This window comes from Mchenga conophoros, linkage group LG8 (assembly GCF_057382185.1).
Source record: "Mchenga conophoros isolate Kocher_MC1m ecotype Shallow Benthic linkage group LG8, M_conophoros_male_GT1.1, whole genome shotgun sequence".
NCBI lineage: Eukaryota > Metazoa > Chordata > Actinopteri > Cichliformes > Cichlidae > Mchenga > Mchenga conophoros.
This window is the reverse complement of record NC_140533.1, coordinates 26,890,995-26,905,299: the sequence shown is the minus strand read 5'-3', so window position 1 is coordinate 26,905,299 and position 14,305 is coordinate 26,890,995. Positions and strand designations below refer to the sequence as shown.

Genomic DNA, 14,305 nt, shown 5'->3' with positions numbered 1-14,305 from the left:
CCCTTACAGTCATTTCTGTCGACCCCAATATGGAAAATTCTCTAAATTTACAGTATATTCTCTGTATTCACAGACATTTCTGTTAATCCCCATGCAGTTAGGACTGTTTTAAAAGTATAATATATATATATATATATATATATATATATATATATATATAATGTTTTGGTCCTGGTTTTCGCAAAGAAGGTCAAATTTTTTAACTAAACCTTAGAAAATCTTCAGCAATCATAAATCTAAACATCACCTGATTTATTTTTATTTTACCTTTTAATGTATGACATATTAAAAAGTTCAAATAACGTACCAAGAGTAAGAAAACATGTTGAGTTGACTGAAGAAAGTTTTTAGCTCAAAAACATCTGAAGGGTGTTTTTTCTGATCCACAAAGTAATCAGAAAAAAAATGATTGTCTGTTTTTTTTTGTTTTACTTTTTTGACACTAGTTTTTTGACTTTTTGAAACACTGAATGATGAGTTATTCAGACATTTTAAATCTATTCTAGATTTGTAACAAAAATTTCCACAGAAGGTTTTATTGTGAAGTTATCACACTTCCTGTATGACTCATGTTTCTCTGGCTAACATCATCAAGGAGTGTTCATACTGGTTTCTTTGTTGCTCACTGCAGATAAAAACCAGTTAAGGCAGGGGTCAAGAGACCAAAATTATTCAGTACATTTTTGTTTTAATTAAGTTCAATACAAACATACATTTTCATAAATTTACAGGTACAATAAGTTACCCATAAATAGTGACGACTCACATTTTCAGAGCTGAAGCACTAAAATGACACTGCAGACATGAATGACTCTACAGGTCATACAGAAATGTCATGTATATATATGAACAAACATACACGTCTTAGCTCTTTGAATCGTGACTGTCTGGGCGGTTGGACTGATGAGCAGGTATGATGAAACTTTTATTTTTGCATATTCACACGAAGCGACGACAGGCTACGCTGCTGCCTTCTGACTGCGCTCGATGGCCATCCTCTCCAGCCGCTCAGTGTAGAAGCCGTTAAAGTCCAGCCTGAGGAGTCATCAGAGGAAATGTAATGATGCACCTTTTGTTTCAAATAAAATTCATTTTATTACAGTCCAACAAATTTGCTATTCCTCAAAAAAGCAGATGTTATCACTGAAAAGTGTTTAAATGGTACTTTAAGGTACATTTCTGTTTTTAAAAACTTAACTGATGATATCAACAAGATGCAAAGAAATAACTATTTTGCCTTTAAGTTCATAAGCCCTATGTATCGTGTTAAAGAGACATGACCTGAAGTTGAACTAGTGTTGGGCTGAACTTTTGTGTAATATGATTTTATATCAGAAGATGTTGCAGTGAGGAAAAACTTTTTTTTAAACCAGATTCATATTTACAGCCGAGGTCCAGAGAAAGCAAATCTTATGATTTGTAAACGCTGTCCCCTGGTGGTGAAAGCTTAAGTATAAATTTAAGGTACCTTCTGTAATTATTGTTGAGCCTTCAGATGTGTGCTGCTGTTAGCTTTCGATATTCTGCATTTTTTTAAATAAGCGTGTGCTCTAACATCCTGTTTTTACTCCGTCTTTAGCATTTTCCAGAGTAAATAAATCGATAGAAAGTTAAATAAACACAGTAAATTAAGTTTTTAATTCTTGTTAAAAATCCAGATAATGAGCTGCTTCCTGTAATATTACACATATATTTGAGAGTTAACCCCAGGACCTTTACTGACTGATTTAAAACAGCAGCTTTTCTGCAGGAAGATGAAACCTGAGTTTTATGCTCAGCAGCTCTGTTTGATTCATGCTTTCAAAATACATTTAAACTTTTCTACACTGAGGGGAAGGTTCAGTCGTCCGGCCCACTGAAGATCAAATTATAGTTGTACGTGTCCGAAGAACTACGCTAGGCAACGGTGACTCACTGCACCATCTTGTGGTGCAAAGTGGTATTACAAAAGAAGTGCAACATCACCTGATGTCTCTTCGACACAATACAGACATAAACCCAGAGTAGATGTCTTTTCAAACTCTGTAGTTAGTTCATACAATATTTTTTTAAACTATTTTTAAAGAAAATTATGATAAGAACCTTTAAGGTGATCACATGACCCAGAACCTTTGTTTTTAAATGGGCAGGATATTTTTTTAATCCCCATTGGAGCAGGATAGGAGTCTAAAAGATGCTATCTTAACAAAAGCCACCTACAAAACTGTTCTGGTTATTAAATGTTAACAACTGTTAGTGAATGCAAAGAGAAAATTGACATTCAGCTTCATTTCCATGCAAATGAATAGTGCAGCAACTGCTTTGAGCCTGTGTGATGGTATGAAGAAAAAAATTTAAAGCCTATTACAAACGTCCTCTGTAATGCTGACAGGCGTACCTGTAAATGATGCTGATCATGCTGTGTTCGCAGTCGTTGGTGCTGTAGATGCTCAGCTTGTCCAGCAGGTCCAGCAGCAGCATGCTGAAGTTGCTGTCAAACTTGCTGATGGTGGCTTCGAAGCTGGCGTCGGTCTGGAGGGAGTCTGCGTGATCAGCTAAAAACTGAAGCAGCAGCCAAGAGGAAAGGACGACAAACAATCATATAATGAAAATTTTAGGAGGATGAATGAACAAAGCCTGATTTAGTAAGGTTTACAGCCTCTCTATTCAGTACGTGTTTCTCAGAGGGGAGGCTGTGGTGATGGATGCTTTGTACCTTCGTGGTCAGCCTCTTTTTCTCTGGCTCGTCGGCCTGCTCGCTCTGAGCGGAGGGCTCATCCATCGTCCCCTGCTCCATGGAGAGGCGCTCCAGCCTCATGCTCTGTGTGAAACGCTTCATCAGCAGAGGAGGAGAAAAAAGGGCAAAAACACATCTGTTTGTTTCATTTTCAGGTTTTTCGAGGCTTAGTTATAGCAGAGCTGTAAAACGATGTTCAAATAAAAGGAAAAATGAACATTTATCCGACTATGAAAATGAACAACAATCTGAGTACAGTGTAGGTCCCGTAAATGCTGCACAATAACCACAACATTTTTATCAACGCAACATGCCTGCTGAGGCTTTTGTGCAATTCTGCATCCAGATTTTTAGGCTCTGAGTCGATGGTCACAGAAAAGCTGCAGGCGCCCAAACTAGATTTGCAAAAAGCTATCTCATATTCTTCACATGTCTGGGTTTCATCAAGTCTCCAAAAAGCATGTGGGAATATTTGTTATAGTCTGACGAGATCAAGAGTGATCTCTTCTCCTATTTACCCACACAAAAACTTCACATTTTAACAGAAGTCTGCAGACTTTATTATCCACCGTGTCTAAACAGCTTAAAGGCAGACGTGGCTCTTTGAATGAAATTCAAACTATGAGCGCTTCAATTTAAAAATGTGTGTGCAGCAGTTTTTTGCAGGGTTTAAGCTTAAATACATTGATTCATGAAACTAAAGTAAATTAAAGAGTGCTGTAATCAAATACTACATTATTGAGGCTGTGACTTCATTATCTCTGGTTTTATGCAGTCGTGGAAATACCTGCATGCAGTTTGTGAACATGACGCAGACAGACATGAGCTTGGAGAAGATCCTGAGCAGCTCGGGGTTGGTCAGCATGCAGTCCTTTAGGCAGTTGTCCAGGAAGCTGGTGTGATGACAAAGCACATCATCGATGTTTGAAGCCTGCAGAAAGAAGAAAAGAAAAATAACTTAAGATCACATTTTCCCTGAAACCAGCACGTCTCCTTCTCAGTGCTCCTCAGGGGTCCTTCTTCAATCACTCACCATTTTCAGGTTGTTCTCCATGACGTGCCAGGTGGGCTCCATCACCTCAAACATCATGTAGTACTGAATGTTCTGCACAAAGTTGAGCATTCGCTGTCGGAGGGCGAACGCGGTAGCGAACCTGCACACAGGTGGTAAGAACAAAAGGTAAGAACGTTCTACTGGTTGAAACTTTTACAGGAAGTCACCTCAGATTCGTGGCGGCTCACCATTTGGCAGAGTGTAAGGAGTACTGCCTGAAGTCTTTGTTGCTGATCCAAACGTTGCACAGCAGCCGCTCAACATGTTTGCAGTAAAACATGTGTCTGAACAACATCTGGTACCTCGTCAGTGCTTTCCTGGATAAATAATGCAAACATTAGCTCTTCTAAATAAACAGGTTGGTTTTGTGATTTCCCACTTTTAACAAATTTAATTTAGTCAAACTAAAACCAATATTTTTTTTGTCTTTTTTTGTTTTAACCATCTCATTTTTTATTTTTTTTTATTTTACAGCTTGTATTTTTTTTATATTTTATCACAATTCACAGATTAATAAATATCTTCAGATGTATTTATCTAGAGTAAGATCCACTGGAGCTCTGAACCTGTTGATGATGAGCGAGAGCGGCCATTTGACAATGTAGTCGAAGGAGAAGGCCTCGAGCCCGCTGAGGGCCACGTCTGGCGGATCAGCGTTGATGATGGCCTTCTCTTGTTTGGTCTCGATGGCCAGCACTCGCAGCAGCTGAGTGATGACATCGTGAGGCATTAAGTCGATCTGTGGAGACAGGCGAGGAAGGTCAGACCAGCTAATTGTTCACATTTTACAATCCAAACTAAACAGACACGCCTTCCCCCACCTTCAGGTCATCCTTGAAAGGGTCCGTGTTGGCCGTGCTCATCCTCAGAGCCAGCTCCAGGAGAGCCTCCAGTCTGGGAGGAACGATGTCGTCCACCGGCTTCTTCATCTCCTCCTCCGTCAGGTCCATGAAGTGCACAAAGAAATCTCCTTTGTCCATCAGGAAGTAGTGCTTGATTGATCTGACACAAGAGAGAACAGACATTTGAAAATGGTCAAACCACTTCATAAAATAATCATAGGCTTAAACATAACATAAAATAAAAAACACAAAACAAAAGTGCATCAGGAAGTTCGACTGGCTTTGACTTCACATCAAAAGCAAACAGACTAACGTTAATGTCACTATGGTAATTTTGTCTTGGTACCACAAGTAAAGAAAACGCATGAATGATGAAGGAAGAAATCCTTCATCAGACTGTTTAACAAGCTTAAACATAAAGAAAAGTGAACTTTTCACCTGCTGGTTGGTTTTACAGAGCAGGTTTAAATTAAAGCCGTCTTAACTGCTTGTTTACATTTTTACAAATGTGACAGATTTAAATTGTTTACACTTAAATCTCGTACATTTGTAAAAATTACTGAAATCATATACAGTATAAAAAGATGAGATAAGAAATTCTTTTGTCATACACATGCTGAATGCAGCAAGAGGGACAGAGGAATAAGATATACAATATATACAATAAGAATAGTAGTATACAGTAATATACAGTAGGATAGAGTTATTTGATATTATATTCTGCACTAAGTAACTATATAACCTGAAAAATAAATTGCTTAGCTATCAGTGAAAGTGAAAAAGTGACATAGTATTGTGCAATTGAATAAAAGACAGTAGCAGCATATAATAGTCATCTGCTCTAGCAGTGATATCAGCAGCAAGCAGGAATCAGTCAAAAATTTATTTACATTTAGATTAAGATCAAATCTAACCACTTGTATTTTAAGTCATTAAAACTTGAGCATCTATAGAAACCTTTGCAGTAACCACACAAAGTACAATAGAGACCCAGCAGAACCTCTGTTTAAGACTTGTGTTTTCTAGAGGGATCTTTTTTTGACCAAAGTATCAGTTTTAGTCATCTTAGCATAAGCTGAACTAAACTGTGACTAAATCTGGGCTGAAAATGCACCACGGCGAAGGCAAAAGGTATATTTGAGTTATTATAACGAGACAAAACAAGCGATTTGAAACAAAAATGGATGCAAACAGTAACCGCCTCATCCCAGTTATCTTGTTTTCATAATCACTGGAAGCTACAGAAATAGCCCAGCCCTAACACTAGACGCTGACTTCAAAATTTACAGTTTTAATCTTGACAATAATTGTGTGTGTGTGTGTGTGTCAAATATAACAGAACAAACTGGTCACACAGCATCTCATCCTATCTTCTCACCACAAAATATCCAATAACCATTAAATATTCACCTCAGACGTGAGACCAGCTCCTTCTCTTCCATGAGGAAGTCCAGAAGCACTTTGCTGGCGTAATTGTAGGCTTTCTCTATCTGCTCCACGTAGGCCCTCTCCTTCAGGGTGTATAGCACCTCCTTAGCATCAGGACACGTCACGTCCCGCCCGCACTCCCGCACCACATTGAGATATTTCCCTGCACGATAGCACGTCTCAACATCGCCGAAAGGATTCCCATTTTATGTTCAACAAGTCTTAAATGTTCTATTTTTACCTGTGCTTAGTATTTTGTCTGCCATCTTCTGTAGAAAGGAGGGAATCCGATGCTGCACAATGGTGTATCTCTGATCCCAGTACTTGTCATTGTAGTCTTCCTGAATCTTCTCCTTTTGCAGCTCGTGCTCCTCCACCATGAACTCACTGTGGAGTCACAAAATATGAGCTTTACATTTTACAACACACATTTTTCAGAGTTGAAACTCTGGGAGCAGCTGAACCTGTACGGATCCTTGATGATGCCCCTGTAGATCCACTTCTCCAGGATCTCAAAGTACGGGACGCTGGCTGCTTTGGTGAGGTACAGACACAGCTCCTGAGCCTGGCTGTCACCGGTGTAATTGAAGGTTCTGTCATGGAGAAGGCTCAACGTGGACCCTCCCATACACTCTCCTTTGTCCACGGAGGACGCTGTGAACACAACAGAAAGCATAATTTAACTAAATATCTGTTTTATAATAGGTGAGATTCCACACTAATCAGGCATTTTCAAAGTGTTCAGTGTTGTTTGTATTCAGCGTTGGTTAATCTAGACCCAGTTTGATGTGCCATGTTCTCTTCTAAAGTGGGTCAGATCACCTTCCAGTCAAATTAACTCTCTGGTGCTCATTTAAAGAAGCTTAGACTGCAGGTCTTCTACGATCTGTGACCCACAAACTAACGTTTATAAAGTGAAAACATTCAGAACTCCTCCTCACCACTAATCTGCAAATTCAGCTCTATATCTCTACAACAGATCAACATTTTTTCTTAATATTTGCTTTGTTAAACATATGTTTAAACATTTTAAGCTTATTTTAAACAACATCTGAAGACAGTTTAGGAGCAGATGAAATTTTAGGGCTTGTAATTCAATAAACTGTGCTGGTATGCAGAAGCAGAGATAAACAACTTTAAGTTAGAAATCTAAATCAAGTCCACTCTGGCAAAGGAGAAGTAGCACTCTATTCTCAAGAGACTTTCTCCACCCTCTGGTTTGCATTTTGTCCTCCTTTTGCACCAGGATGGTGCCAGAACTCCAGCAACTCCTGATCACTGCGCCCCTAACTCATCCTTCTTTCCATGTTTCTTTGACAACTTTTAATTCATCATGCCTGCAAACAACGACCATGTGTTATCTTCAGTTTCTTACCGATTGATGACAGTATCTCCATGGTGCGCATGGTGGGCTGGATGTAGAACCAGAGCTTCTGCAGGGACAGCAGGCCCTGCCGCTGGAGATGCTCCAGCTGAGTGACCAGGATGAGATATTCCTTCATCAGCGTCCTCATTGCCGCTGTCAGGGCGTGGTTCACCTGGCCGTACTCGAAGGATGACTTCTCCTCAATGAACCTGGAGGGCAAATGCAACACGTCACCTTTAATTATCTTATAACATATAATCTCTTTTAGACCCTTTAAGCAAAGATCATATGATTCTGAATTATTTGATATTTATGTCACTTTTTTCAAGCTCTAAATCACTGAGACTCCCATTGATATCGATCATTAAATATGAATTTAATGCGAAAGAGCAACAGAAAATAGATAAAAGGTTTCAACAGATAAACAATTAAAATATATACTTTGTGTTTAAGGCGCACATATAAATCATACATAGGATCAGATGTCTAAATAATATATATAAATAAACCTTTCAAAGATAATGCAAAAAAATCTGCATTATCCTGTGCCTGCAGCACATTTTAAGACATTTGGAAATTTTACCCATGCAGAAATCTGGAGGGCTGAAAAAAGACTTTAATGTTAAAATTCCCAACTTTACAGCTACAAAAACTGTTTGATCTCTAAAGCAAATTTCCTCATGTAATAACCTAAAAACTTTACAGTATGATTTTCTTCTCTTTTCTTTGTATATCCATTTATAGTTTAATAAAGCTTAAGGTCAGAGGTGTGGATTTTTTGAGTGCCAGCTGAGTCACTCAGCTTTGTTAACTGCAGTCACGTAACTGAAGCTTCCATTCAAGGTTATTCTAAAAACTCAAAGCTGATGTGAAATAAACATTTTAGTTACAAGAGATGCTGTTGGGTTTTTCTTTTGCATTGCATCAACCTTGAGGGTCCCAGTAGTTCATCTGGAAAACTCATTAGTGATTATGTGCATTTGTGAACTTAAGCCTGTTAGCAGTAGCTCATACCGGGCACAGTCTACGCTCTTACCGTGTTATAGTTGAGTAGTATGAAGCGACCGGTAATATTCTGTTGACCAGCTCTTTGACAGACATGTCCAGTGTTGGATCAACGATGAAGGAGCGGTTCTGCCGCCCCAGCACCGGCTGAGCGGTGATGTCTCGCCCGTCGACTCCAATCAGCACAAACAGCAGATCCTCCACCAGAGCTTGTTCCTGCGTCCCCAGAGGCAGCGTACCTGACCACGGACAGTAACCACATCAATACGCACAGGGGGACTATATTCAGACTCCATGCTGCACAGGTGAATGTGTAAATTTACCAACTTACCAACAGGAACAGCTGGTTCTCCTTGAGGGGTGGGGCTGGTGATGAAGTCTCCGATGAGAGCTGGACGATCATACACCCAATTGGGGAAGACGGGGTTGGGCTGGGTGGGGTTCTTCTTGTTGTGTTTGTCCCTCAGCATCTTCCGTGTGACTTCAGCCGGCTGTAGGCGAATTCCAAAAACAAAGAAACTCAGGATTTAAAAGCAGCAGATGGTAAACTGAGTGAAATTTAATGTAATTTTTATCAATAGCAATAGACTGGCCCTTCTAACCTTCAGATTAAACTATTGATCAAGGCAGCTTTTTATTCACAAAAAAATGCCAGCAGATGTTTCTGTAAACAGTGACATACTGCAGGTAACCTTTATATGATAACATGTTATTATTATACCTGATCTACAGCTTCATGATGTTAGTTCACTGTTTAGTTTTTGTTCCCTGTCACATCCTTATGGTGGATTCACACCAAGCCTGAAATGAAGTTTTTCATTACAAATAAAGTACATGCAATGAGGCAAATTCAGGTTAGTTAGCTGTGATGTTCTTTCTGCTGAGCCCAAGTGGCCAAAAACAAATCTTGTGCATGTCTAATCACTCCTATGTGAAGTACACTGCGAATCTAATGTGAATGAGAGCTTCTTTTAACCTCTTTATCTCCCTTATTAACCAGAGATTCGCCATCTCTGATCTGATCTACTTTAAGAAGAAGAAACCTGAATAGCTCTATGAACAAAAATTCTGAAACTTAAAAAGGACCATCTCTGTGAACCTCCAACTCATCTTCATTGTAGGACTCCAGAGAGTAGCTTTGTATGACTCACAGTCCAAAATAAGCCTTCTTTATCTTATACTGGGCCTTTGTGCAGCTTCACAGCTCATTAACCATTTGAACCAACCTGTTTTAGCGCCTCCATCTTCACACCCACTTTCCTCTGAGTGATTGCCCCTCATAAATTATTTGACAAGCAGGTGGTTGGAACTTTGTGCTCTCTTTGACATCACACAGAGCCAAAAGAACAAAAATTGTCTGAACCTGTTTCCACATATAAAATAAACCAATAAATACATCCTATCTTGATTAAGTTTCTAGCTGAACTTATTTTAGCTCCAAGCTGTCCTGTAGAGTTTCACAGGCTAATCTAACCTTCAGACCAGTAACATGATCTGAAGGTAAGAGATGCTCACCAGAGGAGCGTTGGAGCTCGCTGTTACATTGCCAAGCTTCTTACGCAGCTCGTCCAGCTCCTGCATGGACATTTTGGTGCTGGTTTGAGGCAGAGAGTAACTGGTTGTTGTGGTTGAGGTGGTGTTTGCTGAAGACTCCGACCTCTCTTTAGCATTCTGCTGCAGAAACTGGAGGGTCTGCAAAAAAAATATCAAGGCAGGGATGCAAAATTAGATTCAAGTATTTTATCAACCAACTCTCTGATGGAGGGACATAAATCAGCAAGTTTCTTAGTTCATAGAGTAGATTACATTTTTAAAACTACTTTTCAACATTAATAATAAGGAAATAATTGTGATTTTAGATCAGGAAGTATAGAAATATTTGGACTCAATGACAAAAAGAACCGGATGAAAAGCAGCATGTAAATGAGGCGTTACCTCTTTGTCCTCACAGAGTTTGGAGAGCAGATACACCAAAGGGTCGAGGTTCCGAACATTTTTGGACTTAAGCTCCTCATATTTCCTCAAGAAATCCTCCGGGGTTTTAGAAAACTCTGCTAACTTGACCTGAAAGTGACACAACATGCAATATGAAGAAAATATTCAAAGAAACATATCTGTTGTGAACATTGGGTATTTAACTACTTAGAGTAAGTTAGAAAACTTTAGCGTTAGGGAAGTGATGAAGTGATGGCCACTGCAAACAAGAAAGGGGCTCAAGGTGGTGGTGGGATTACATCCCTGACAGACTTCTCAACCAATCCTGACTTCCTCATGCATTACCACAAATTCTCTCTTAGTACCTTATCATATACGGTCTCTAGATCTACAAAAACACACAGTTCAGTTCTTTCTGAACTTCTCTATACTTCTCCATCAACATTCTCAAAACAAGCATCCCATCTGTACTGCTCTTTCTTGGTATGAAGCCATACGTTCCATTCCCCAGGCATCCTTTCACGCTACAAGATTAACTTCAATACTCTGTCATTGGGATGTCAGGTATGTCATCTGAACCAAGAGCCTTTTCACTCTTGATCCATCCATTGTTGCCTTCACTTACTCCTTACTAATCCTCTGCACTTCCTGATTTCCTACCTGTCCCCCATCTATCCCATCATTCTCTCTCCTCATTTTCTTCATTCATAAGAATCTTAAAGTACTCCTTCTGCCTCCTCACCAAACTCCCTGTACTCATTAGTACATGTGAAATCTGGAAGGACTACTGGTCATAATGATGCATTTGGAAATTTTGCTAAAGTTAATTGCGAGATGAATGTCTCTGGGAGGAGTTAACAAACATTACTATGGTGCCAAGTAGGGCTGCCACAAACGATTATTTTGATAGTCGACTAGTCACCGATTATTTATGCGATTAGTCGACTAATCAGATCATCATCCATTGGACGTAAAACTACAGCTTATTGCACCAGCAGCATCTGCTCTTATATAACTATCATTAGCTTACAGCTTTAAGCTTTTAAGGTGCTAACTAAAAATAAAGACAAGATGATAGTTTATTAAATTTTAATGAAATCTGCAGATTGTTTTGGTGAAGTTTAATAAACTCCTTGCTATCTAAAATATAACAGGACACCGGAGTATATTCTGGAGCATCTCACACTTCTGATAATCAGCTGTCTGCTTGACGTTTATTCAGCTGTGTAAAAACTTTAATCTCAGCCAAACCGATTTACTCAGGAACAAATAAAATACTGAAAAAAGTCAAACAATAACATTTTTAATTTATCTAAGTGACTCATATATCATGTTTAACCTCAGTAGCGAAAGACGGCAGTGGGTTTGAAAACAATTTGCCGGGAGTCCGGTGTTCTCACGGTGCTAGTGACCTAGCTCCGGCTAGCTATCGAGCTAGTGGGTAACAGACGTCTCCGAAAACGTCGGAGCGCTTTTGAAAATATGTGGTGTCTTGATAAACTGAGCAGATATTTGAGGTTTACACAGCTACATTCTCGCCTGAAAATATGTTAAACGTTTATTTTGTGACCCAGAAAGAATAATAAGAGTAATATTAAAACTAACTAGCTGCCGCCATTGTTGGAAACTGAGCAGGGCTGTGCTATGAATTCTGGGACACAGCTTCTTCTTCTTCGGGGTTTAACGGCAGCTGGCATCCTTGTACATGCAGTGCTGCCATCTTCTGTTTCAGTCCGTTATTACACTCTTAAATCCTGCTTCTTATTCTTGCGTCTTTTGGGATCTTACAAAGCTTCAAACGACGCGTCGACTATTAAATCAGTCGTCGACGATTTTGATAGTCGACGTAATCGTGACTAGTCGACTAATCGTGGCAGCCCTAGTGCCAAGTGCAGAAAAACACAGTCTGACTGGGTGTCTGATAAGAGGACAGATGCAAATTAAAAACGAAATTATCAACTGATGAACCATGAAAAGCACTGCAATTAAACACAGTGGAGTACAGTATAGCCCACCTTGGCACTGTGCGCGGACACTGTGGTGGTGACATAGGGGGTCCTGTGTTTCTGGAGCAGGTCTATGTAGCCCTCTGCTCCGTCGCCGCCTCGCACATGAAGGAGGCTGAGCAGTTCGTTCACGTCGTGGTGGATCCTGAACTCGCTCATGGCTCCAGCAGCTGCTATAACGACAAAGAGGTTTTATTTTGTAGGAGAGGGCAGAAAGAAAGAGAAAGAATTTAGCTCAGGCGGTCACAATGGATATGAACATCAGAGCTGCCGGCTCACACTGACAAATATCAGCTGAAGCTTAGTTGAGGGTTTAACGGCTGTATGTTTATGACATCCTGTCTTTCAGTGGTGATGCAGAGCTAACAGTTGTTTACGCTAGCTGGCTAGTTAGCCTGCTACAGAGGGGGATGGTATCTAGTAGCTCTCTGAGCCAAATGAAACATGAAATGCCATAAAAGCAAACAATAACGTAACTCAGTAACATGAAGCCCCGTTACAGGTTTAACTAGAGTCTGAAGTCATCACTCTACCTGGCACTCGCCTTTCTGCAGCGTTCACCGGGGCAGATAGCAAACGCGCCCACTACTATCAAATTCTTCTTCTTCTCCAACAGCGCAGTGACGGCGCCACACTGACCCCTACAGGTCAGTGACGCCTGACCATACAAAAATAGCCAGAAAATTATGCATTTATTTATTTAAACCGGAGTGTATATTGAATATTCTGACAAATAAAAGAATAAATTAAATATAATTTCACATATATTAGTTAAAAATTGTAACATTTTGGCTCTTTTGTGCAAAGTATTGCTTATGAAATGTATTGTGCGAGATGAATGTCTCTGGGAGGAGTTAACAAACATTACTTCTTCAAACATTACTTCCTTCATGTTTGTCAGGAAGGAAAAAAATCACACTGATAATGCAGAAGTTTCAAAATCTTACAAAAATAATATTTCAAATAAGATTAGGTTAATAGGTTAATAATATCTTAATGCTGGGGCTGAAAGTCAAATTGTAATACAAATAGGAATATAATAACTACTTTTAAAAATCAATTTGGCAAAAATCTATCAATCATAAAACAGGCATTTTCTCTAAAATCACAATACTGCTTTTGTTACTGTACTTGAACCCGGGTAGATGTCTGCTTATGTATAAGTTTTGTGAACTAAAAAAAACTAATTAAAATAAAATAAGAGGAACTAGCTTTAGTTTTAGTATCTGTTATTGAAAAATTAATATAAATCAACCTACTGTTTATGATAATGTGAAAACAGCAGAAAACATAATTTATTTTAATAAACGCACTAACAATTTAATTCTTTAACTAATGGAAGTAAATCAAATATTAGGGTCTCTAGTTCACTAAAATATCATGGGGTCGTGTGTACTTCTTTCACGCAGAAGCGGAGATCCACGACCAAAGAGACTTCCTCCACCATGGGCATTGTGGGCTGAATGTAGAACCAGAGCTTCTGTCACTGGAGGTGCTCCAGCTGTGTGACCAGATATTCCTTCATCACCATCCTCATCGCCGCTGTCAGGGCGTGGTTCACCTGGCCGTCCTGAAAGGATGATTTCTCCTCAATCAAACTCGAGGAAAAATGCAACACGTCGCCTTTAATAATCACTTAATAATCACCACTTTAAGCAAAGATCACATGATTCGTAATTATTTTATATTTATGTAACTTTTCGGGCTGTAAATCGCTGTCGCTTACATTCACAGTATCAGTTAATCGTTAAACATGACGTTGATGTGGATGAGGAGCAAAAAAAATGATAAACGGATTGATACCTTAAAGTTACCATAAACTGATAACCTGTAAGTAGGCCTACAAGTTCACAAGGCAGTGCTAATCCTCAAATCCGCCAAAATCCTGTACAGACCTCTGCTGAATGATATGACCGTATGTATGCCCTCATAAGAAAAGATTATGGTCCCAAA

At 39.4% G+C, this 14,305-nt stretch overlaps 1 protein-coding gene across 2 annotated transcripts; it reads right to left on the bottom strand.

Moving 5' to 3' along the window:
• Positions 1-668: 668 nt before the first annotated feature.
• Positions 669-13,010, bottom strand: tubgcp2 (tubulin gamma complex component 2). Of its 2 annotated transcripts, none has more exons than XM_085285327.1 (18): positions 12,886-13,010; positions 12,362-12,525; positions 10,347-10,475; positions 9,927-10,103; positions 8,743-8,902; positions 8,443-8,650; positions 7,416-7,615; positions 6,505-6,694; positions 6,282-6,427; positions 6,023-6,203; positions 4,592-4,772; positions 4,337-4,509; positions 3,959-4,087; positions 3,750-3,870; positions 3,504-3,647; positions 2,696-2,812; positions 2,378-2,541; positions 669-1,035 (listed from the first exon to the last, which is right to left on the bottom strand). In XM_085285327.1, the coding sequence occupies exons 2-18, from the start codon at positions 12,509-12,511 to the stop codon at positions 960-962; spliced, it is 2,646 nt and encodes an 881-aa protein (XP_085141453.1). In that variant the 5' UTR covers positions 12,512-12,525; positions 12,886-13,010; the 3' UTR covers positions 669-959. The 2 variants fall into 2 exon arrangements, with proteins under 2 accessions (XP_085141453.1, XP_085141454.1); XM_085285328.1 differs by having other exon boundaries at positions 12,362-12,522; positions 12,886-12,973.
• Positions 13,011-14,305: the final 1,295 nt, after the last annotated feature.

Excerpts from the sequence above, each read along its gene's own strand:
- tubgcp2 (XM_085285327.1), bottom strand. The coding sequence starts at position 12,511 with ATGAGCGAGTTCAGGATCCACCACGACGTGAACGAACTGCTCAGCCTC. Across the intron at positions 10,476-12,361 it reads TGTCCGCGCACAGTGCCAAG|GTCAAGTTAGCAGAGTTTTC; the intron begins GTGGGCTATACT and ends TGTCACTTTCAG. Across the intron at positions 2,542-2,695 it reads AAAAGAGGCTGACCACGAAG|TTTTTAGCTGATCACGCAGA; the intron begins GTACAAAGCATC and ends CTGCTGCTTCAG.